Raw genomic sequence first — 27,038 nt, 5'->3', positions numbered from 1 at the left:
GAGCCGTTCGAACCGATACTGAAAGTTCATGGGTACAAACTAGGGTGATGCGTTGAGTTAAATAAAACAGTTGGGAACACCTGGGGAATTCCCTGCTATACGTAATAGTTATACTCCATACATAGACAAACCGAGTCCTCTGCATAATCATTATGTAACTGAGAGTAGAGTGGGGAGTTTGTCGTTAGTGTTTGACTGTTAACGAAGATTTCGGTGTGGACATCGATATCTATTATACAACACCGTGGCAGGCATTAGAAAGCATTCATTCAGGTACTGTATGGTTCCATGAGAAACGTATTGCCATAATTGCAGGAACGGCTCGTTTCTCTTTCATACACACGGTTGTAACGCGTTCACACAAGCCTATATTTTCAGAAACTGTTCACCTTTCATGTTACCGTACTTCCCCTAAGATATTGTACGGCATCTTGTATTGGAAAACGATCGTTTCTTCGGGGATGCTTGTCGAGTAAACGTAAAACACATATTTAAAGGACTTTTGAAGATTGTTATGTGTTTAACGGTATCTGAACAAATCTGTAGTTAATGAAAAGTAAGACCTTTTCCACATATGACATTTTAATGTAAACAGGTAGGTGTATCCTATACAGTATTGAGGTTGGCAAAGGAGACATTGCTTATTTCTGTGGTGAGATGTCTTGTAAACACCAATATCTGTGATGTCCCGTGGGAAAGGTGGTATTGCTAAACATGCAGTGACTAATATAATAATTCATAAAATATGCCACTGGTTGTTGAATTGTTTACATAACAAATTTACAAAATTTAACATGGTCTTTAAGAAATCCTATATTTGTAGTGCAAATCACAGGGGCATGTAACGCTAAAAACTGCCATCAAGGTATATATACTGTCACTGACGGGGACTTAGTCCTTTTATATAGCACTAAGACCCCTCAGTGTGCCAGTACATATCTTGATGGCAGGTTTTAGCATTACATGCCCTTGTGGATTTGTTTACCATATATTTTTAGGAAATGGACTAATTAATAAAAATAAACTAGATCTAAATATATTAAATAGGATACAATACATCTGAATGACAGGATAAGATGAAACCTTGGTAGTCTGGAAACCCTGCATTGTGGACGGATCCTGAATGATCCATGCCTTGTAATCCCTCAGACCACCATAATATTTTCTGTTGAGTCCTTTCTGGAAAACTTCTAAATAGGGGGGGCAGTGGGGTAGCCTAGTGGTTAAAGCGTTCGCTCGTCACGCCGAAGGCCTGGGTTCGATTCCCCACATGGGTACAATTTGTGAAGCCCATTTCTGGTGTCCCCCGCAGTGATATTGCTGGAATATTGCTAAAAACGGTGTAAAACCATACTCAGTCAGTCAGTCTAAATAAGGTTAAATCTAGATGTCTCTCAGATTTAGTTTGTCTATCTCGAAATCTTGAACCATATCTTTTCTCTTTCTGTAGTCTGTAATACAGACCTTGAAACAAATATATCCGAGAAAGCCCATGCAAGTCTAGAATATGTGGCAAGACGATGTCTAGCTTGCCACTGTTTTTTCTGTTAAATATGTTCATTTCAGTGACTAGATGTCAGTCAACACTTTCTGCAAAACTTCCAAATAAGCAAGTCTAGATTTCCCATAGTTTCAGTCTTAACATCCCATTTCACTGGAGCTCCTTTTCAGTTTAAATGGAGTAATTTGATTCAATCAAAGTTCTATATTTTCACGGGTTAAGCATTGGTCAAGAGGACAGTCTGACCTTAGAGTTATGAAGACAAGATCAGAGGCAGATACCCTAGTCCACAACAACTGTCAGTAAATATTCCCCATAAATATTGTAATGTCTGGGTCAAGGTGACCCAAGGTATTTCACAAACTGCAACACTTATAAAGAGAAAGAGGCATGATTTTTCAATTTTGAATTGAATGTTAAAATATCAAAGAAATTTTAAGAATCACCACATTAACCTTAACTATTGACCAAATTAAAAAAAATTCCCAATTTGCCTACAAGGTCACTTTGTTATTCTAGATACATCACTTCTGACACATAAATGGTGTGTTTACCATCATTTGTATTGTTGTTTTGTAGTCATTAGCTGTGTGATTGGCTGCTAACTGGAAAGGGGAAGTTATTGAATTCCTGTTCTATTACGCATATGACAAGATCTATATTTAGCATCATGGGATACTCCGATGGCTGAACAATTGTTGTTTACTGTCAAGATTACATACGCAATAAGCTGGCCTAGTTAAATGTGGCTCTTCAATTTAGCAATATGTACTTTCCTGTTATACATAGTTGTTTGTTTTTAGGAAAGTATTATGATTAGAAACATGCACACTTCTCAGTTACAGGTAGGTAGATCTCATGTATTTACATTGATGAAGAGATGTGTTTGGACAGGTGGTTAATTTGTTGAATGCAGGAAATGGGTCAGGAAATGTCGTAGATATATTTTAGTTAACAATGTTATGAACATTTTGTCTATTACCTTTATGTGGATATGGTATGTGGTTGAGGTGTTTTGAGTGTATGTGGCTGGTTATGAGTTGCTCAAGGCTTTTATAAAAATGTGTGAATGTTGAAGAGGAACAATTATTTTATTGATAGATAACTTCTATATTGCAATAGGTGCGGTATGGTAGTTGTCTATCCATAAAATAATTGTTCCTCTTTATCATACCAGCTTCTCAATGCCACTCAAAGAAGCTAACTGCCTGTCAAAGAAATGTATGAATGTGTTCTGAAATTGTACGTGATGTTCTTCTGCAAATGACAAACTGTTCTATATTCATCTGTGTGTTTAGCCATCATATAAAATTGTTGATGTTGTTTGTAAGATATGAGATGCCCCTTGACATGATAGTCTGTATGTGAATGTTGTTTTCTGACAAAACATCACAGGGATCTGTAGACGTGTAGGGTCACGATGACATACAGTCCCTTAGATGGCTCACTGGGACCACTTTATACACCATCATCAGTGAGTCCACTCTCCCAACATGCATGGTTTATTAGGGATTCACACTGCCCCAGAATTTTGCATGGTGTTAGATGTGCTGCCAGCAATGCCTGGAAGACTCACTGTAACACTATTATGCCTTAAGTCACCTTGTTAACAAGCATGGGATATTCTGCTGCAGAAATTCAGGTTGTTATATGGTACAATCTCTGATTGAGTGAGGAGTGGGTATATTTTTTACACTTCTTTTAGCAATATTCCAGCAATATCACAATAGTGGACACCAGAAATGGGCTTCACACATTGTACCCATGTGGGGAATTGAACCCAGGCCATCGGCATGATGAGCGAATGCTTTAACCACTAGGCTACCCCACAGCCCCCAATCTCTCACTGCTACACTGGAACCTCCCATTATATGTCTTACCTTGTTGTCGGCAGACATTTAATGTGGGCACTAGGGACTCATTCTGCCCAGATCCTCTCGTGGTGTTATAGTGCCACACATCTGTTCTTCTTTTTGGTAGTCACTGACAACCGGCCTGTTTACTTTCAGGCTTCATGACGGTCCACGGGTTATCCTGGGACGATGAAGTGGACGTGGTTCCAGATGGCAGAGTTTTCTGGCATTATTATCCTACTGCTGTTAAGTTTCGGAAAAGTAGGTATCTGTCTTACAAAAGACAAAATGCTGGTCACAGAAATGTCATAAAATTAGTAAAGTCAAGATTTGTTAGTAATGTTTTCATAAACTCTTACAGTGATGCGTTTGTTAATTCCATCCTAGCACTTTTTTCAGTTTTCAATGATTCAATACTAATTAATTTCTTTTGAAAAACAGTGATTAAAACTAATGGAGACTAGGCGTCTCTCTGATTGTCACATCACATCAGCGAAGGACAATCTTCATGTTATATTTAGATCATATGCTTCATCAGGGTTCCAGATATTGAGAGTTTTTAACCTTATTGAGGCAAGATGATTGGTGTACTGGGTACCTTATTGAGGCAAGATGATTGGTGAACTGGTACCTTATTGAGGCAAGATGATTGGTGTACTGGGTACCTTATTGAGGCAAGATGATTGGTGTACTGGGTACCTTATTGAGGCAAGATGATTGGTGAACTGGTACCTTATTGAGGCAAGATGATAGCTGTACTGGGTACCTTATTGAGGCAAGATGATTGGTGTCCTGGGTACCTTATTGATGCAAGATGATTGGTGTACTGGTACCTTATTGAGGCAAGATGATTGGTTTACTGGTACCCTTTGAGGCAAGATGATTGTTATACCAGGTACCTTATTGAGGCAAGATGATTGTTATACCAGGTACCTTATTGAGGCAAGATGATTGTTATACCAGGTACCTTATTGAGGCAAGATGATTGTTATACCAGGTACCTTATTGAGGCAAGATGATTGTTATACCAGGTACCTTATTGAGGCAAGATGATTGTTATACCAGGTACCTTATTGAAGGATTGTTAAGATGATGATTGTTATACCAGGTACCTTTGAGGCAGGCTGCAGTCTGACCTGTTTAGAGATTACTTTTCTTGATTTGAACAGATTATTTTACATCATGAGTTCTGGTATTTTGCAGATCGTTGAAGGACGCTGCCCAAAATAGTAAGTAATTGTAAGGAAAGCAACAGCTTGCAGTGTCTTGCAACAGGAATATGGTGTTGATGAGTTTTGTTTAACAGTGCTCTGAGCAGTTACTTCAGCAATTTCACAGTGTCAACTTGATGTGGAAGGAAACCTACAAGTGATGCAGATCTGAAATGGATAGAACTTTCTTGAAAACCATGAAGACACACGCATATGCTGCTGACAATCCTGAAAACACATTCAGTGTGAATCAGTGTAACTCTGGTGCTAGGTTTCTGACAAAGCTCTGTACAGGGTATAGTGGCTCCTCAGGCAACAGGGCCATACTGTAGCTTGCAGGTATTCTGAAAGATGTATCCTCAAAGGAAATGCCCCTCCATTTGATCAATCTTATTGTTGTAACTGAACAAAATGTAAACTTCATATTGAATTCTTCTGATTAAGAAAGTTTATTAACAAGGCAGCCATAATACATATTTTGTACCGCTTATATTATAATCTGACACCATCACATGAAGACCCACCAGATGAAACCGAGAACAACCTCATACTTACATCCAGCAACACAGGCTTACCACACAGACCCCCTGACACCACCGTCACACCCAGCAACACAGGCTTACCACACAGACCCCCTGACAACACCGTCACACCCAGCAACACAGGCTTACCACACAGACCCCCTGACAACACCGTCACACCCAGCAACAGAGGCTTACCACACAGACCCCTGACAACACCGTCACACCCAGCAACACAGGCTTACCACACAGACCCCCTGACAACAACGTCACATCCAGCAACACAGGCTTACCACACAGACCCCTGACAACACCGTCACACCCAGCAACACAGGCTTACCACACAGACCCCTGACAACACCGTCACACCCAGCAACACAGGCTTACCACACAGACCCCTGACAACACCGTCACACCCAGCAACACAGGCAACACACAGACTTACAACACCCTCACCCAACAACACAGGCTTACCACACAGACCCCTGACAACACCGTCACACCCAGCAACACAGGCTTACCACACAGACCCCTGACAACACCGTCACACCCAGCAACACAGGCTTACCACACAGACCCTGACAACACCGTCACACCCAGCAACACAGGCTTACCACACAGACCCCCTGACAACACCGTCCAGACCCAGCAACACAGGCTTACCACACAGACCCCTGACACCACCGCTCACACCCAGCAACACAGGCTTACCACACAGACCCCTGACAACACCGTCACACCCAGCAACACAGGCTTACCACACAGACCCCCTGACAACAACCGTCACATCCAGCAACACAGGCTTACCACACAGACCCCCTGACAACACCGTCACACCCAGCAACACAGGCTTACCACACAGACCCCCTGACAACAACGTCACATCCAGCAACACAGGCTTACCACACAGACCCCTGACAACACCGTCACACCCAGCAACACAGGCTTACCACACAGACCCCCTGACAACACCGTCACACCCAGCAACACAGGCTTACCACACAGACCCCTGACAACACCGTCACACCCAGCAACACAGGCTTACCACACAGACTCCCTGACAACACCCTCACACCCAACAACACAGGCTTACCACACAGACCCCTGACAACACCGCCACACCCAGCAACACAGGCTTACCACACAGACCCCTGACAACACCGTCACACCCAGCAACACAGGCTTACCACACAGACCCCTGACAACACCGTCACACCCAGCAACACAGGCTTACCACACAGACCCCCTGACAACACCGTCAGACCCAGCAACACAGGCTTACCACACAGACCCCTGACACCACCGTCACACCCAGCAACACAGGCTTACCACACAGACCCCCTGACAACAGCGTCACACCCAGCAACACAGGCTTACCACACAGACCCCCTGACAACACCGTCACACCCAGCAACACAGGCTTACCACACAGACCTCCTGACAACACCGTCACACCCAGCAACACAGGCTTACCACACAGACCCCCTTACACCACCGTCACACCCAGCAACACAGGCTTACCACACAGACCTCCTGACAACACTGTCACACCCAGCAACACAGGCTTACCACACAGAGACCCTGACAACACCGTCACACCCAGCAACACAGGCTTACCACACAGAGACCCTGACAACACTGTCACACCCAGCAACACAGGCTTACCACACAGACCCCCTGACAACACCGTCACACCCAGACAAGGCACATGACAACATCATAATATGGTCCAGACTCGATTATTTACAGACCGACGCCATATAGCTGGAATATTGCTGAGTGTGGCGTAAAACTAAACTCACTCACTCATGCAGGCTGTGTAAATGCTGGGTTAGACAATCAAATACCACAGAATAACTATTTCAGTCATATCAAATTATTTTTGGAAATCTTTCGCAGATCCACCTCATAAGTAGGGCTGCAATGATTCACCCGGACCTTGATTCGATTTTCGATATTGGACCCTCATTTTCGATTTGATTCTTCAAGCAAGTAAAAACATCAGATTTCATTTAACTCTCAGAGTCTCATTCGATAATAAGCCCGGCGTCAACCAATCATGTTTCGCCTTATATCAGTGCTTGAAACGGCATGAGTTGGATTCAAAGTTCTGTTTGTGTGGAAATAATTTATATAGGTATTCAAATATCAAATTTGTAGTGATAATGATCGAAAATCGAAACTAAAGTGTCAGATTCGATTTGCGATGAATCGAACCGAATCGTTACTGCCCTACTCATAACACCATCACATCCGTGGCCAGGAAGGGCACACAACACACATGCAGACCCCAACTACCAGCTTGGTTCAAGTATTGTGCAGTAAATAACTACCTGCTGACGACTGAATGTTTTGCCAGCATGTATGAAGTCCCCAATCGACCTGAGCTGTGTGACCTGTGTCGGATCTGTCCTGACAATGTGGAGGGGACACCTTACATTCAGCCAGGTTGTCACGAGCAGCTGCCCAATGGACGGAAAGTGCAGTGCAGCAATATCAACTTCAGCAAGCCAGGTACGGCATGCAGGCAGTGACCCGTGAAGGTCCGGGTTAGAATAAACCTTCAGTAACCCATGCTTGTCTTAATAGTGTGGTAGGATGGGTACAGTTTTCAAGTCCCGTGGAAGTTTTGTGATGAAAGCAAGACATTGTGTTATTTGTATTCATCAGACATTGTAGTTAAATAAAAAGTTTGGTTACAAGTTGAAATATGGTGCAAATAGTACTTTTGAGCACTGTACAAAATGGTTGTGGAAAAGGTTGCTAAAAGTTCAGAAGGTCATAATGGGAGAGTTGAATATTTAAAGTTTAAGGTTATCAACTGTATCCAAGTGTGTTCTCCATTTCATGAAATATTTTATCAAAAAATATATATATATTTTAATTAAAACAAAATGAAAATAATGAACACTCCCTATCTCAAAATGGCAGCTATCAGACGAATTTAAGCAGATGTAGGCTTTGTGCATTTTGTAAGTATATGATTGCTTCAGTTTATCAAATCAATGTAAATCCAGCTATTAATAAAAGTGAAAGAACAGTTATGTATGTATGAAACTAAAAAGAGATGTCTATTTCTGTTTGATGAGACTGTCAGTAAGGGAGCAGTCCTTATTTCAAAATATAGTTGGTCAATATCAAATTATGCGTTATCCAATTCTTATTAATAAGTTTAAATTTGTTCTTCTAAAAGCAGAGTTCTTTGAAAATAGATAAGAATATAATGAAATGATGGGGAGAAAACATTATTTCTGCTTCACACTCTCTCAATTAAATCCCTTGAAATAATTTTGAAGTCATCGTATCGGATCATTCTAAAATGGTTATAATCTTTGAAAAAAAAAATATACAAATAAATGTATGGGAGAAATCCTTTTTTTATTAGCAGCATAGGAGAAGGCACGGCCTCCATATTTAGCTTGTTTGACTTTGGGGATAACAAGAAGGTGCTGACTTCCTGATCTCAGAGATCTAGATGGTGCATAAGCCTGAAGAAGATCCGAGAGGTAGACTGGAGCCGTGTTAGTCATGCACTGGTATGCGAGACAGAATAGTTTGAAGGAGATTCTGTGTTTCACAGACAGCCAATGAAGGTCCTTTAGAGTTGGTGTGATGTGCTGTTTTCTGGAGATCTGGGAGGTAATGCGAGCAGCTAAATTCTGTATGTATTGGAGTTGGCCAGTGACACAAGATGGAGATCCGGCCAAAAGGCCGTTACAGTAGTCCATACGAGGTGTGACTAGGCTCAGGCAGAGAGTTTTGGAGGCACCTTTGGTAAGAACCGTCTGACCTTACTGATATTGCGAAGATGGAGGTAGCAAGTTTTAGTAACATACTTGACGTGTTCTGTCATACTGAGATCTTGATCGATGACAACACCCAGATCCTGGACAGTGGAAGAAAGTGGAATGGTTGCTCCACAGACAGACGCACTAGTATTGTCACATTGCTTGAGTTTTCCAGCCTGTCCCAGAAGAATGGCCACTGTTTTCTCTTTATTTAATTTCAAGGCATTTGATGACATCCATGCATATCTTCTGGCAACAGTCTGATGTCTGACGGAGAGACGCTCTAGATGACTCTGTGTTTGGTTGAAATAACTTCCACAGCTGCGTGTCATCTGCGTTGTTCTAGGTTGTGGTCTGCTACAATAGAGCCAAGTGGAACAGTAAAGAGGGTGAAGAAGATCGGACCAAGCACGGATACTCGAGGGACTCCGGACTCTAGCCTAGATGCGGTTGACATAGACTCACCAATAACAACGGTTTGAGTCCTGTCCTGTAGATAAGGTGCCAGCCATGATAAAGCTGAATCCTTTATTCAAAGTTCTGTATCAAATCTTTTGAGGAGTCTCTGGTGATCTATCATGTCAAAGGCACTGCTTAGGTCAAGTAATGTGAGCAGGGCCACTTGTACTGTGTCAATACCACATCATAGGTCATTCAGGATTCAATGAGCTTGGATATAAATGCTAAGTTTGAAACAGGCCTGTAGTTTTTTTGGATCCGCACAATCAAGGCTTGATTTCTTCAGATGTGGCCTAGCTAGAGCTGACTTGAGTACACATATGACATAACCAGATGAAGTAGAAGAGTTAATAATCAGCACACTAATGTTGGTAAAAGTACGTCGAGACAGTCATATAGAAGGTCAGTTGGAATCGGATCAAGTGAACAAGTTGTTCTTTTTGCAGATTTCAGTAGTTTAGTAACTTTAGTGTCAGTGAAACTATCAATATGAGTAAGAGGCATGCCATCAAACATTTTTGGAGGAAATCTTGGATTTTGAGCTAAATATAGCTTTCGCATTAATATTCGGATTGGAACCAAACATTTTTTAAAACTCCTTTAACATATAAACACAACAGAATATATGATTTGCTTTCATCAAAAAAACTTTCACGGAATCCCATAAGCTCCTTGACTATAAGAGGCCACTGACGGGATCGGGTGGTCAGGCTCACTGGCTTGGTTGACACATGTTATCGGTTCCCATTTGCGCAGATCGATGCTCATGCTGTTGATCACTAGATTCTCTGGTCTAGACTTGATTGTTTACAGCCTGCCGCCATATAGCTGTAATATTGCTGAGTGTGGCGTAAAGCTAAACTCACTCACTCATGCAGGCAGTGTAAATGCTGGGTTAGACAATCAAATACCACAGAATAACTATTTCAGTCATATCAAATTATTTTTGGAACTCTTCGCAATATCAACAATTTCCTCTCTTGATGGTGAGCTAGTGAGCAATCCCAAAGCATTTATTTTCTTCCAAATTGATGACACCACAGTTCAGAATAAGTGGTCACCGTATATTACCGTAGATAAGCGGACCTTTAGATAAGTCGACCCCCTAACTTGACCCTTGATATCAGGTCTTATAATTTTGGCTTATCTACGATAATATACGGTACTTATTTATTTCGATTGTATGAAGAATTAATAAAAACAAATCCTTTCTGAAGGCTTGCATGTTGTCCTGATTAAATAGTTATGTCCTGTAGCTCAGGTTTTTTGCATTAAATTCCATAATTTAAATGAATTTAAAATACATGTACAAAACCAAATTAATCCTCAACTGGTGACAGGAGGTGGAACTTGTTTAAAATGTTATATCATTGTCTCATGTTATATCATTGTAATTTGAGACTGGATTGGATGGTGGTTGCATAGATCAATACTCATGACGTCAATCACTAGATTGTCTTGTCCAGACTTGATTATTTACAGACCACTGTCATATAGCTATAATATAGCAAATGCTGGAGTTCAGCGTAACAAATAATTGATATTTCACTCATAGTAATCATTGGTATATATTTTTCTCAGCATGTGCAGAGCGGAAGCCAGAGATCGGCAGTCTCAGGTGCAGTGATGGCAATACTGTCTACAGCACCTGCTCATTACGATGTCCTCGGGGATACAAGCCAACTGTGTCACATAATGTTACCTGCCTGGCAGAACCACACATACAGTGGAGTCACCTGTCGCCCATCTGTCAGAGTGAGTAAAAACCTTCTGTACAGACAATATTACCTGCCTGGCAAACCACACATACAGTGGAGTCACCTGTTGCCGTTCTGTCAGAGTGAGTAGAAACGTTCTGTACAGACAATATTACCTGCCTGGCAAACCACACATACAGTGGAGTCACCTGTTGCCGTTCTGTCAGAGTGAGTATAAACCTTCTGTACAGACAATATTACCTGTCTCAGGTAGATCCACACATACAGTGGAGTCACCTGTTACCCTTCTGTCAGTGTGAGTATAAACCTTCTGTACAGACAATATTACCTGGCTGGCAGAACCACACATACAGTGGAGTCACCTGTTGCCGTTCTGTCAGAGTGAGTATAAACCTTCTGTACAGACAATATTACCTGTCTCAGGTAGAACCACACATACAGTGGAGTCACCTGTTGCCGTTCTGTCAGTGTGAGTATAAACCTTCTGTACAGACAATATTACCTGTCTCAGGTAGAACCACACATACAGTGGAGTCACCTGTTGCCGTTCTGTCAGTGTGAGTATAAACCTTCTGTACAGACAATATTACCTGTCTCAGGTACATCCACACATTGTTGCCGTTCTGTCAGTGTGAGTATAAACCTTCTGTACAGACAATATTACCTGTCTCAGGTAGATCCACACATACAGTAGAGTATAAAAGAAAATCAATTATAAGAGCTTTTCTATGACAATCATTTCAAATTTCAGGTAAAAGACAATCAAAACAGAAGAAAAAGCACAGACACAGAGTTTTGAGCGCAGTGGCCATGTTCTTTATAGGTGTGTACTGGTTTATGTTCAACAGAGGCTATGAAATAATTGTCCGGAATATGTGCGGAATGTAAATCCAGTGGATGCCTGTAAATATAAATTCGTGAACCTTTTCCTGCTTACATCCAAAGGACCACCGGTAGCAAACAATATGGTAAGCAATGGCGTAATTAATAACTCCACACCTATGTTCTCTTCAGATTTGTCACGATATGGCTGAAATATTGCCGATGTGACGTTAAATATTAACTCACTCACTCTCTTCAGATTTATTACCATGGATACCATGATAGCAATACTGAAAATATTTTTGGGGACATTTAATGTAATTGTTGAAAATCAATGTGAGCATAAAGTCAATGTGAAATATGGAGAGTCCTATGCATGCATTAATATATACAAAGGTAGGTCTACTTACATTTATTTCCTGTCCTGATTTAGTCAAGGGTTCGATTCACATTTGACCAACTCCCTAATGTCTGTTATAGTAGATGTGGTCCTCGTGGACTGCTCATGGCGATTGATTCAGACATTTAACTGTCTTCCTCAGTGGTGTTGTTCCTGCTTGGGCCGTGGTGTATTCTCATCTGTCTCATCAGCTATAACAAGAAACAAGAACAGCACAGTCTACAAACGGAACAAGGTAGAACTTGCCTGTGTTTTGTATCTAGTGATATTTGAAGAATTGTCTTTATTTTTAGGAGTTGGTTGGGTAGCCTAGTAGTTTCAGCATTTGCTCATCACTCCAAAGTACCTGGTTTGATTCTCCAGTGGGTACAGTGTGTGGAGCCTGGGTATTGCTAGAATATTGCTGTATTTAAAGAGTTGTGAATTGTCACATTGTAATTGCATATACAAAATTGATAAAGGATTATATGCAATTTCTACAAGGTAACATTTTGAAAAAATATTGTTTATTGATCATCCAAATGTCAGTAAAATGTGCCAAAATATGTTCTGAAAGCATGTTTCTAAGATCAAACAGATACAAACCTACCAGGAATAGGCATCTGCTATGAAAGTTACTTCACCCCATAATGAGTGTTTATAAGTTTGACAGGGCGGTGGGGTAGCCTAATGGTTAAAGCGTTGGCTCGTCACGCCGAAGACCCGGGTTCGAATCCCCACATGGGCACAATGCGTGAAGCCCATTTCTGGTGTCCCCCGATGGTGATGTTGCTGGAATATTGCTAAAAGCGGCATAAAACCAAACTCAGTCAGTTTATAAGTTTGACATTGGGCAGTAAAACTTTGCATTACATTAAAAATAAGTTTTTAAAAAAAATTATGTTAGTTGTGTATATGGCAAAGTATTTAAGAAAAAGAAAAGGCAACTAAAAATATTTACAACTCTGCTGTGGTGATTTCCTTGGCTCCGATCACAGTGTGGACAAGTACATTATTTTATACAGGTGATTGAGAGCAAACTGGTGACATAGTGATGAACAGGAAAACAGGCAATTAATTTTTCCTTTCATAAGCCTCTAAAAGATTTCCCTTATTTCATATTTCTGTTGTAACATACTGGAATTACCACATAACACATTAGCAGATTTGTGATATGAAAGAACTTGGTGGTCCCTAACTCTATTTACAAGACAAAATGTTTTCTCATCTAATTTTGCTTCCAACTAACCAGTTCGCTTATTTGTAATCCTACGATTGATTCCAGCTGCAAAGAATCCCAGAAGTCGAGTTGTGATGAAGCTGATTAACGCAGAGCACAGCCAAAGATGCTACGTCCTCCGAAACAAGTGGGTCGCCAAAGATGGTACGTTCAACAAAACTGTTTGTTTGTTTGGTGTTCAACGCCACACTCTACAATTTTCCAGCTATATGGTGGCGGTCTGTAAATAATCGAATCTGGACCAGACAATCCAGTGATCATTAGCATGAGCATCGATCTACGCAATTGGGATACGATGATATTTGTCAATCAAGTCAGCAAGTCTGACCACCTGATCCCGCTAGTCGTCTTTTAAGACAAGCATGGGTTACTGAAGACCAAATCTAAACCCGGATCTTCATGGGTTTCAACAAAACTGAGATGAGGATGTATTTATATACAGTAAAATACCTTTATAACGAACTCCAAGGGACCACTGAAATTAGTTCGTTATATCCGTAGTTCGCTATTCACATTTTTATATGATAATATATGGTTTATTCATGACTTTTAAACAGTTCACTATAGCCGTCAGTTTGTTATATCCGTGTTCGTTATCAAAGTATTCTACTGTATTTTCACCTTGAAACACACAATTCTACATTATATTGTACTTTGACTCGGTCAAAGGCTTATGACACTCATGTTTCTCAGTCACTGGATTGTCTGATAACAAATATTTACTTATTCTATTCACACACACAGGCTGTAGTCTCGCTTATTCATGAGGACATTTACTGTGTCAAATCTGATCATTATCATCTGGCAGGAAGCACTCTGCGTTTGACATGGAAGTACCAGATGATATAACTTCCTGTTCACATGGAATGTCACCATCCATCTGTTTCACCTACATCAGCCAGGCTGGAACATCTGAAACACAGACTTTGCACTTCCGGGTCTAGCCCAGAGTCCACTACCATGTGGTCATGTTTTGCACATTGTGTCACTCATTTGTTCATAGCTTAAAATTTGTAATGGTTTGGTTGGTGGTTCTGTTGAATAAAAGGAAATTCCAGTGTTTGAAAGTGTTGACAAATCTGTCTAGACTTCGCAACAAGGTTTGCATGGCTGGACTTTGGGGATGGGTAGCACCGCAACTCGATTCCTATTAATTATTCATCAGACAATATAGGTGAAAATTGAGATATATAGAAGAGTAAATGAATGTTTTTTGGGGGTGATATGAACCACTTTGTGACCTTTGGATTCTTCATGCGGTGAAATTGTTTGTAGTGGGAAACTTAAGTTGTGATTATAGTTATGGTGAAGGCATTCTGGGCAGAAGAGATCCCCGGTATCTCATGTTAGATCTGAGAGCCAGTCACATGGTAACAATATTTGACTTTGCTGGACAGGATCATTGCTGAGGTAAACGTGCAATGTGCTTGGATTTAGGGGCCATTGCACATGCGTTATTTTTCTCAGAAGGGTTATTTCAGAACAGCACTCCATGGACCTATGTTATTACCCGGAATGATAAGCATAGTTTGTTTGGGATCTGAGTGTCCTCCCCGAAGTTCCCACGGAACCACCTGTTGGGATTGGTTGCTGGGCCTGTGTACTTACCCAGAATGCCGATGGAACAAAACAATGGGTTCCTACGGCATCTTGTCCATAATCCCCAAGTGTGAACTTTTTGAGCTGACTTCTTAGATTTATTTTGTTTCAACAACCACCTTCATGAAACAAAACGTCAAATACATTTCAAAACCTTTCCTCAATGCCCTGCAGGTGCTAATGTCACAATCTCAGCCACACCCAAGGAGGAAGCTCTGACAGTAACAGCCTTGACAGTGGAGAAGATAGGACCAAACAGTGCCATCTACATGGCTCCCAGGTCGGCACCAAGTCAGATCATCCTGCACAATGTGTCAGCACAACACCCCGGGCGGTACAACTGGATTGTCAACCTCAGTGATGGTACCTCGGAGTGTGGGGTGTTCTTCCTAGAGGTGAAAGTGTCTGCATTGTCAGGTGAACTAGTTGAAGAATGACAGATTGAGGTTTCAGGCAGGAATTGGTGAAAGAGAATATTGTGGTTGTTACAGATGACTAAAGAAAGGAATTCATGGTTAGACTAACTGACTGACTGAGTTTGGTTTTACGCCGCTTTTAGCAATATTCCAGCAACATCACGGCGGGGGACACCAGAAATGGGCTTCACACATTGTGCCCATGTGGGGATTCGAACCCGGGTCTTCGGCGTGATGAGCCAACGCTTTAACCATTAGGCTACCCCACCGCCTGGGTTAGAAATCTTGGAGATGCTATTGTTGGCAGAATGGGTTCCACAATTCAAATGCTATGGCATGAGTTATATAAGTTCCTGCTAGTGAGGGTTTCACAACTTTGATATGTTTGTTTGTTGTCTAACATCCTACTGAGCAATTAATTCGAGCTACATGGCAGCAGCCTGTAAGTAATTCAGTCTGGATCAGTCAGTCAGCTGACAAATATTAGCAATATCATGATCCATGCTGTTGTTGTCCGCAATATTCTAGCTATACACTGTTGGTCTGCAAATAATCAAGTCTGGAATCTCAAGTGATTGACGTCCAATGAGCATCAATCTACACTGAGCTTAACAATTCTTGTTAATCTTGTGAGCATGGGCTGATAAGTGTCTTGTAGCAGTGAATGACTGTGTCGTCTTCTAAATGAATACAAGTGTATGTATTATGTGTATTCTTTGTTTGACATGTTACATAATTCACCTGAAGATTTCATATTTCCTCTAATAAGCACCCGGCGCTTATGTTTTCAACGGACTTCCAGACCCAGCGATTATTAGAGGCCTGGCTCTTATTGCGCTTACTGGGTGTCTTTGAAACACTGCTTAGAACAAGGTACACTTTACTTCAGTGCTAATGTTAATCTTTTTATTGAAATTATTTAAATCAAGAGAAGGTAAGCTACAAACCCTACTGCTGTTTCAGGCCTGTCTAGACAAGGAACTGGGTTTGGGAGGCTCATGAAGAACCGCAGTGACGTCCAGCGATTGTGTGTCCTGTTAGATCAGGAGGAGGTCCCGAGTGTCGTTTCTTGGCGTGACATAGCCACGTCCCCCCTCCTCAACTACGACTTGCAGCAGATCAATCATGAGGAGTAGGTGTCAAGACACTTGCACTCGCTTTGAATAATTGCTTGTTTGTTTGTTGTGTAATTCCACACGGAGCAATATTTCAGCTATGGTCTTTATATATTCGAGTCTGGACCTGATAAGCTATTACCGATATATGGTGTCTGTTGACAGAAAGCGTCTATCTACACAACTGAGGTACAAATACATGCATCAGTCGAGGCATTGACCCTGACAACCCGATCCCCCTTAGTCGTCTCATGCAATGGGCAATGGTTGTCGAAGACCATTATAACCAAGAGTTTCTAGCAATTGGACCGTGGGGATACAAATATGAGCTGCCAAAGAAAAGGAAACTAACCTAAGGGACCGATCATAATTTATGGCTAGTGGGGGTGATGATGATTTTTATCGAGAAGCATTCACAATGTGACTGAACACCCCACTAAAATTTATGTACAAAGTGCCCCCCTGCATGTCTTGTACAAAGTCAATGACCCTCCATATTTTTAAGCATAATATTTAAATACTTTAATGTACAAAAATTGATGAACCCCACTAGTACATGTGTACAAAATTCATGACCCCCTCCCTTAAATTCATCATCACCCCCTAGCCATAAATTATGAACGGTCCCAAAATCAACAAAATTGAACTTCAGTAGAGCATACCCTGACACACTAGGTCTCCCCACTGCATACTGGGAGGTTTGATTACCATTGCACAAGATAAACATACAGAAATGTTAGACCAACACTTGATCTCTGAGTAAACATAATTTCTGCTCGCGTGGGATTTGAGGTAGGCGGGAGTCTCGTAGACAAACGCTTAGCCTCTGAATATATATAATTTTGATAGAAACAAACTTTTCCTTTTAAATTGAGAAGGAGCTCCTGAGTCACAGAGTAGGGAGGTTCAGAGCCTGAGGAAGTCTAGACTTGCTTCATTTAGGGCTTTAGCATTGAGGGCTAGGCAGAACGGAAAATAATGTAGTTCAGGGATTGTGAGACTATGGAAATATTAGCAACAGGCATTTATAGTCATGGGAGATAACTCTAGTTACCTGACATGATAACGAATGTTCATACTGTCAGTGAGTTGGAAAACTATGATGTTGCCGAGTAGTTGAGGACTGCATGGTATTTCCGGTATATCGCAATACACCTTTCAAACAATACATGTTGCAATGCTTTTTCTCAGAACCGGTATATTGGGCACTGTAAATATAGAAAGTTGTGTGATCATCGCTATGGTTTAAGTTAAATCTTTCACACTGATGTTTTCCATTGTAATTAATTGACAAAACAGCATACTTTACTTCAAATTTTATAAAAGAAAGGATTTTTAGTACAATCCCTCAAATCAGATCTAAATTAGAGATTTCTGTTATCACAAACCATAACATGTATTTTAGGGCTTAAGTGTGTAGAAAGTACGGTAGGCTCTCTGTGTACAGTTAATGTCACTCACTGTGAAAGCATGAAGCTCCCAATATATCCCAATACGGAATACGGGTACCAGAATCACAATATGTTGCAATACAATTTACTTGCCAATACACAGCCATACCGAGTAGATGTAAGTGATAGAATGATTTTTATTACCCATGTGGTCAATGGATGGGTAGTTGCATACTGAGTGTCAATGATTTTTATCACGTTGGATGGGTGTGCATACTGAATGACTTGTAATGACCTGAGATTCTAACGGTTTGATTGGATAACCGATGACCTCTCAATTAGGTCATGTGGTGATGGAACTACTTTCTCATTCATAACAAACACGTGAATTCATCCATTCTAGAACTTTTACTACATCCATTAAGTTAGACGAAACATCCCACATGAACCTGATTACTTAAAAATATCACAAAAAAACTTAAAAAGTTAAATATTAACACTACAAGAACATGATTATATATATCAATCATACATTCTTACTAATCTACAGTTGTGAAAATAAATAAAACTTTGTCTATGTGCAAAGGTTAGTCCTCAACAAAATTCTTCCGCAACCTCTTTATGAAACCGGTTTCAGTTTAAAACCATAAAAGCAACTAAAATACACTATTTTGTCAGTTTTATGCAGGTAAGACGTGGGTAATAAATAAAATACCACACTTGCTCTCATTACATACAAATTATACAAAACATGTGACCTTCCTATGGTTTCTGACCTCGCTTAAGCGGCCATAAAATTTCTTAGTCCCGATTCGAACCACAGACCTTCTGATCCGAAGTCGGACACCTTGTCCACATGACCAAAGAGGTTAACCCCGTCAGCAAGCTGACAAGGTAAGGATGTCATCTGTGGGATGACTCCACGCCCTGCTACAAAGGGAAGACACTTGTTTCATATAATTTGTTTGTAATGAGACCATCTGTACTATTCTCCATGTACATCTGCCAAGGATATCTGGTTAGGTTGGGAGGGTGTAATCTTTATTTTAGAAATGACAGTTTAAAGCAAGTAATGTTGAAACCAGCTGTCGTACAAACATTTAGTATGACAATGTTTTGTATTGTTTCCTCCGCAGGTACCATCTGAAAGGTAAACCCTGGACAAAGGGCCCTACGATGAACGTGCTGACACTTCTACACCAGAAGGGCACCACCATTGCAAGTCTGACAGAGTTCTTGAACAATCATATGAGTCCAACCAGTGAGCCTCTCCAAATACTGAACAAGTACTTATGACTAATACTGTACGTTGTTTCTAGACAAGTTTTAAATTATTGTGACACATTAAGGATGGAGTGTCATCAAAATTTTATGTCAGTCATTTAAACAGTGGGAGTAGTCTTATTAAACTTGTGAGCCAGGTCAAAACAAAGACTATATAATAAATTATTTTACTAAATTTTAAATGTTGATTTTATGGTCTCTGGTCCCAACAAAATTATTACTTTTTTAAAGAAAAATGTTTGTGTTTCAAATGTAAGAAGCTGCCATTTAGTAGTTCTTGTCATTAAATGCAACATTACCCAGAGTGTTCGCTCAATAGTGAAAATATTGAAGCAACTTATTATTTTGTTGCCTCTTGAACTGCCATAAGTGTATACTGTGAGCTGAATCTAGAGTAAATAAGACCTGATTCATCATTACGTGGTGTACATATATTCAATATAACCATAGTTGGTGTCATTATAGCTCATTTCTTATGTGATCTCATTTAGCATTGTTTCTGGTGTCCCCCGCCGTGATATTGCTGGAATATTGCTAAAAGCGGCGTAAAACCATACTCACTCATTTAGCATTGTCAAAAGGATGTGCCTTTTGGATATTCTTGAGATGACAAGAGTTATTTCCCTTGTCTTATAAACGGACCGTGATGTCACTCTATTGTTCTTGCAAGGCAGTATTTCTAGTCATATCCCGATGGCCCGTCGATTAGGGGGCATTACTTAAATATTGTCCCTCTGCCACAGGTGTTACTTCAATATTGTCCCTCTGCCACAGGATATTACTTCAATATTGTCCCTCTGCCCCGGGATATTACTTCAATATTACTTGTTGTGAAGATTGATATAACTTTGTCTTGCTACCGCTGAATGCGATCGTAAGACATCACATTATTGAAAACTTCCAACATTAGTACCGATATCTGGTTTCGAACCTGCAACCCTTCGCTTATTAGCTTGGCGGTTTTATTCACTAGGGTACGAAGGATCACTGTGAAGAATAAGATTGTTTGTCAGCATGAACCGTGTGTTCCTCACAAGACGAGTAGTGCGGGCAGCGCGCGTGCAGGACACAGGTAGCATGTGCAGAGCATGTGCATTACGCATGCAAGGCAAGGTGTCGGCTGCCAGTCTCATCCCAGTTGATTTCAACAGTAAATACCAAATATTGAAATTATATCTTTTGGTCGGTTTATAAGTTGGATATAACATGACCCGTGGGCATTATTGAAAAGTAAGCCCTCTTCCCTCGGGAAGTGGGCTTACTTTTCAATAATGCCCACGGGTCATGTTATATCCTACACATAATGTCCTTTGTCCATACTTTTATTTGCAAGCAGATATGGCAGGCAGACGAAATAGTTTAAAAATTCAGTTTGGGTTGAAGGATCTTTAATCCTGACAATAAAATAGCAACAGTTTAATTGTGAAAGTTGGAGCACAGTCAGGACAGTCCTGGAATATGAGATGTATAATTGACAGGGAGTAATATTATTGTGTAGCGGTGACAGCCTTGTGACACAGTATTGAAAAGAGTGATTTTTTAAACTATTGATGAAGCTTTCTCACAGACAGTTCAAAACCTAAAACTTGTTTCATGCATTATGATACCCTTCATTTCTTTCAAGTGTAAAAGGGTTCTTGCCCCACCCTGTTGTTTCATTTTGTATGAGTGCATTGGATTAAATAACTGATGATAATGATGATGCTGATGATGATGATGATGCTGATGATAATGATGATGCTGATGATAATGATGACTGTGGTGATATACATATATTTTGATTCGGGGATCTGCAACACAAATACTTTGTCTAACCTAATTACAAATCGCAGTCAGTTAATTTTAAGTATGTCACATATATTTATGTACCTGGTATAAGGTATATATTGATAACTTTCTACATGGAAGTTATCAATATATACCTTATACCGGGTACATAAATAAATGTTTAGACAACTGTTCCCAACTATGTGGTAAAACTCATGTTAATATTTATGTTCACTGAAATATTGTTATGTATATAGTTTATTGATGCTTGCCACTGATCTACATAGTAGGAATGTTTACTCACTGTAAGCCTCTTTGGAGCTTGTGACAGGTAAATGTTGTACAAGCAATCAGTGTTGAGTGAGTGAGGAATTCAGACAAGTATTTTGGATTTGTGTGTGTCAAACATGATTGTGATAAACGATATCTTAATGGGAACAATGCCATGGAGTGTCCATGCAAGATTATTTGGCAGGTATATATGTGTTCTTTGGCAGTTTCTCTTTGCCAGATTGAAAATGTGTGAATCAAGGGCTTAAGAAAGAGGCTTCTTGTTGGTTAACAACCCTCAGATCTTTGCACGGAAATATTGAATGAGAGTAAATGATTGGATTTTGTGAAACTGAAGAAAGTGAAAAAAATGAAATCTAACACAATTCGTTTAAACTGCTCATAGCTATAGCTTCTTATTGGACATCCCTTTATCATTAGTGTAATATGTATCACTCTGTATTGTGTTATTTAAACCATTTTTGGACTTTTCTCCAACATCAAGCTGACACGCTGTGATATAACGTGAATACTGAAGAATGGGGTGAATAAAATCCCTTTTCACTCATTCTCAAGTATATTATTCACCCTGTTTGACAAGTTATTGCTTTCTAAGAAACACAAGTTAGGGACTGTTCATAATTTATGGCTAGGGTGTGTGTGTGTGTGTGTGTTTGTGATGATGCGTTTTACGGAGAAGCATGTACAATGGGAATGATTCCCCACCCCCACCCCCCCAAAATTCATGTACAAGGTAAGTGACCTCCCTGCATATCATGTACATGTGTACAAAATTGATGACCCCCCAACCCCCTTAAAATCCTCATCATCCACCCTTAGCCATTAATTATGAACGGTCCCTTACATGTCAAGTTTCACTTTTATCATGGCAAGCAAGAAAGATTGAAATATTCTTATGTATGTATGTTATTGACCAAAGTCTTTCATGTTTGGCAAGATAAAGAGGCTGGTTTACCAAATACATCAGATTATGCATTAAGACTTACCATCACTGAGGGGTGGGGAGTGACATTTGTTAATATGAAACTAATGTTATATTTTCTGTTGCCTTGGTGACATTTGGTTGTATGGAACACATTCTCCTACCCCGGGTGATTCAATGGTTGATACACAATGGTGTTACCCACCTTGCAGGAATCTTTGGTATGTCACACCAAACAGAGTCGGTTTTAAACATTAGTACTGTTACAGTCTTAGCCTTGACATTTGTTAATGCATTCTTTTTTAATGTTTTCAACGCATGCAGATAATTTTTCTTGCAATTTTGATTGTTTGTAAGATTTTACAATAAGTTTAAATATTTGTTGTTGTGACAATATAATTCATTCTCCGTTATATTAGGCCAAATAAAAAAAAATTGTGGTTCCGATTACACCTCTTAAAAATTTAGGGTAGGTAGGTTTGTACTTTTCCAGAAGTAAAGTACAAACTAATAACACATTTATCAATGTGTAATTGTTTATTCAATCAAGCTTGCAGCCATCATATCGACTTTCTATATCAGAGTGACATATCTGTTGGTGCCGGGACAAAAACAATGGTATCTGAAAGCTTATATTATTCATTCCGCTTAAAAAAAATAGGGTCAGCACCAGAATTCAAGGGTCGGTATGGGGATTCGGAACCACAACATTTTTATTTTTAGGCCTTAGCAAAATAATTTTAAACTGTTTTCTCCAAGAAAGATTTCTTCCTGTGACAAACCTCACATGCCTTCTATTGAACACACTGGTCCTCAATAGCCTGGTGAGTGAATCAGAGGCTAAAGGCATGGTGTTATGGTTTGAAGCAGTTTGAAGCAGTGCCATTTAAGACAATTGTTGCTTTCGGAATGTATGTATATTTGGCATTTCATTGGTAAGATTTTTCAGCAAATGGACGATAGTTGGTGGTAAGTTAAAACATACCAAAATGATCATCAGTAGTCTCCTATCTTGTGTCCACAAAGGGGACATTTGTCATGATTAATAGTGATTAGTGTTTAAGTAAGTGACACCCTCCCCCTGCATATCATGTACAAAATCAATGACCCCCTCACCAGTACATGTGTACAAAAATGATTCCATCCCACCTCCCCGAAGAAAATGGTTGACTGCCCCTTAAAATCATCATCACCCCCCTAGCCATAAATTATGAATGGCCCCTTAACTGACTAGTCTAGCTTTACACTGCCAGGACCATGAACTAACTGAGTGTGTTGCCAAGAAACTTTGTTGACACAAGAACACATTTCATCACATTTTTATGGAATATTTTTCATTTTGCATATTTCAAAAATCTACAGAATACTTTGTATAACAGGCAGTCAATATCCTAAGAAATTTCTTCTAAACCTGCAGAGTTATCTCCCTTTGTTTCCAGATAGAATCAGAGTATACATGGCAGTAATTTGTTGACCATGATGATAGTATAATTTTTCCCCTCTGTTAACAATGTTTCAGCAATGTCACATATGTTCAAGTAAAGAAATCCATTTGTATCCATGTAAGAAATTGAACTTTGACCTTTAGCTTTTGTGGTGTAAAGTGTTTCTGTAAATCATCCAATATTTAATGCTGATGAATTGATACGGGTATTACAGTTTTGGATCTTAAGTCTTCAGTGTTTTTGCAACTGTTTTCAGTTGCAAAGCAATTTGATAATGAATGTCATTTTTAGCTCAAATCCAATTTTCAAGTGTATACTTCATTTTGCACTGCATTTTTTTTATCATATGATGGAGATTTTGCTTTGTTGAAGAATATTTAGGCACAATTTGACTTAATATCATGCTGTAGTTCTCTTCCTTCTTTGTTCATTATAAGAACATTCCACAATTCTCAGACTAACCATTACATGCCCTCACTCAAACAAATACTGGTTTTGCAGACCTACCTCATGAGAGAGTACTCAACTTTTGTTAAGGATATCAGCCAATACCAGTATTTAATCAAACATAAGTGTTAACTGTTTGTCTAATATTCAGGTTATGCTATTGTAGCTTCATGCTTATTATTGCTGGTTTGTAAGAAGAAAATGGTTTGTGACATTTTACACTCGTGTTTTGTCTTGCCGCTACCGTTAGGAGTGTCTAGGGAATGCCTCATGTATCTCCACATTCCATTCTATAATTTGAATAACATTTCTTCTTTCTAGTCAAGTTTCAAGGTTAAAACATTTCTCCCAATAAACAAGGATCTGTAGTGGAAAGAAGTGACAGAATCTAAACAACAAAGGAAAAGAAAAACATTTTCCTCAATAGACAAGAATCTTGATAGGTTAAAAATAGATAAAAGGTTCAACCTGCATTGTATTAGCTGAAAGAATAACCAGTAAAGTAAGTTGTCTTGAGTCCATATTTGAAAATGTTTTACATGATGAGTGTCATCAAAATATCCCTTGTAAAAGGAGAGTAATATGATATTAAAAAGAGAGTACTATATTGAAAAGAGAGTAATATGATATGAAAAGAGAGTAATAATATATAAAGAGAGTACCGTAATATGATATGAAAAAGAGAGGTATAATATATAAAAAAGAGAGTACATGAGAGTAATATGATATGAAAAAAGAGAGTAATAATATGAATAATAATATATAAAAAAGAGAGTAATATGATATGAAAAAGAGAGTAATAATATATAAAAAGAGAGTAATATGATATGAAAAAGAGAGTAATAATATATAAAAAGAGAGTAATATGATATGAAAAAGAGAGTAATATGATATAAAAAAGAGTAATATGATATGAAAAAGAGAGTAATATGATATGAAAATAGTAATATGATATTAAAAAGAGAGTAATATGATATGAAAAAGAGTAATATGATATTAAAAAGAGAGTAATAATATATTAAAAAGAGAGTAATATATTAAAAAGATGGTAATATGATATTAAAAAGAGAGGAATATGATATTAATAAGAGTAATATTTTAGAAAGAGAATAACATATTAAAAAGACAGTAATATGATATAAAACAAAGAGTAATATATTAAAAAGAGATTAATATATTAAAAAGAAAGTAATATATTTAAAAGGGCGCAATATAGTATTGAAACATTTTTCAATATGTTCCCTAAGTCATTATGTTGCGTTTTCAAGTTTTTAGCTCACTTAACTGAAAGCCTGTGATTTAATGTCCTGTCTGTTATCAACATTTTGGCACCATCTGTAAGCGTCTCCACACAACTCACTAGACCTATGAAGCTGAACATCGCATGTATGTTCCCACAATTGTTAACACTTGAGTTTGCTCATGAGGTTCACATCTGATTTCCAATATGACTAATATGGCCTATTTATGGCTACTGTTGGGCAATGTATATGGAAAAGTATTGTACAAATTTGTAATGCAGTGAAATTCACTGAAAATCTATATTTGGCTTATAGACATCTCTGAAACTAAGGAAGCTGAACTTTGGCCTGAATGTTTTCCTTCAGTATCAATACCAGCAGCAATTATTGTGAAGTGGTTCTGGACATACTTGATAATGTAACCCTTGAAAAGATAGTTTAAGAACATTGTCAGGTTATGTTTACCTTTTTTCACTTTACAGCTTTATGTCTTGAGGTTGAATACACCATTTATATGTTGGTACATGTCCTAATAAGCTTTAATGTTGTATAAGACCCCTAACAAGTTAAAAGCCTTCATCACTACTACATGCAATATGGAGCAGGGCCGGATCCAGGATTTTGGAGAAGGGGGTGCACATAAATCATGAAGTCCAAAGGTTACGGGAAACCTTTTTTTGGGGGAAAGAGGGTGTGCGCATCCCCCCTCTGGATCCGCCTCGGTGGTACCCCGGAATAGATACTGTACAGTCTTTACACTTGATCATCTTGTCCTCCTGGGTGGTAAAACAGCAGCTTTGAAACTGTTTCATGTGCTTATAACCACCATGATTTTTCTCAGGGCTGATATGTTCTTTTAAATAATCAACTGTTTGTAAGTGTGTGTGTGTTATTTTATGCAACTTTTCCTTTGTTTTGTTGTGCCAATTACTAATCTGACCACTAATAATGAAAGATCTTATAGCAATGAACTCTTTCTGTCGTATATTTCAGACTTACTTTAGATATTGCTATCTTTTTACACATGCTCTTCTTTTCACTTGTCAGCGAGGTACACAAAGTATGTCAGACTTAAGGGTGAATCCGTGCTGGCTGAGTGGGTTAGATTGCTGACTTTGTGTGCTGGAGATTAGATGTCTCACTCTGAGTGTGTGGGTTTTTGTACTTGAATCTGTAATTTACTGAGAAAGTGTAATGTTGCATGCTCTTCAATCAATATATTCTTCTGATGTAAATATTTTTGAAAATAAAATGTATGTTTGTATATCTTTGTTCTTTCTATTTACCAGACTATGAACTAATATAAATGTACAGAGATTTTATGAGTGTACTAAAAAGATTTTTCTTCTTGAAATGAATGTAATATATAGCTCACCTTGGCACCATTATATGGAAGAGTCAAGGGTCCTGACCCATAGTCCAACCTGAACCTACAGTACTTCATAAAAAGCTAAAAAGATTTTTCTTCTTGAAATGAATGTAATATATAGCTCACCTTGGCACCATTATATGGAAGAGCCGAGGGTCCTGACCCATAGTCAAACCTGAACCTACAGTACTCATCTTCATAAAAACATACTGAACATTGCCTCCTGTCACAAAGCACTGAGGTGATCGTAAGTCACTAA

General features: G+C 39.2%; 1 protein-coding gene across 3 annotated transcripts; it reads left to right on the top strand.

The window, feature by feature from the left end:
• Positions 1-166: 166 nt before the first annotated feature.
• LOC124253886 lies at positions 167-24,850 on the top strand. 3 transcript variants are annotated; one of them, XR_006892324.1, is made up of 12 exons: positions 2,178-2,346; positions 3,511-3,615; positions 4,558-4,583; positions 7,446-7,600; positions 10,915-11,088; positions 11,803-11,874; positions 12,416-12,508; positions 13,538-13,636; positions 15,266-15,508; positions 16,471-16,639; positions 19,150-20,040; positions 20,072-24,818. XR_006892324.1 is itself a non-coding variant. In XM_046687739.1 (11 exons), exons 2-11 carry the CDS (start codon positions 3,544-3,546, stop codon positions 19,307-19,309), a joined length of 1,263 nt encoding a protein of 420 aa, XP_046543695.1. In that variant the 5' UTR covers positions 167-273; positions 3,511-3,543; the 3' UTR covers positions 19,310-24,818. The 3 variants fall into 3 exon arrangements, 2 of the variants coding, with proteins under 2 accessions (XP_046543695.1, XP_046543694.1); XM_046687739.1 differs by lacking the exon at positions 2,178-2,346 and adding an exon at positions 167-273 and having other exon boundaries at positions 19,150-24,818; XM_046687738.1 differs by having other exon boundaries at positions 19,150-24,850.
• The last annotated feature ends 2,188 nt before the right edge of the window (positions 24,851-27,038 follow it).

This window comes from Haliotis rubra, unplaced genomic scaffold (assembly GCF_003918875.1).
Source record: "Haliotis rubra isolate DU_JTF1 unplaced genomic scaffold, ASM391887v1 Scf558, whole genome shotgun sequence".
Lineage (NCBI taxonomy): Eukaryota > Metazoa > Mollusca > Gastropoda > Lepetellida > Haliotidae > Haliotis > Haliotis rubra.
This window is presented reverse-complemented; position numbering and strand designations above follow the sequence as displayed.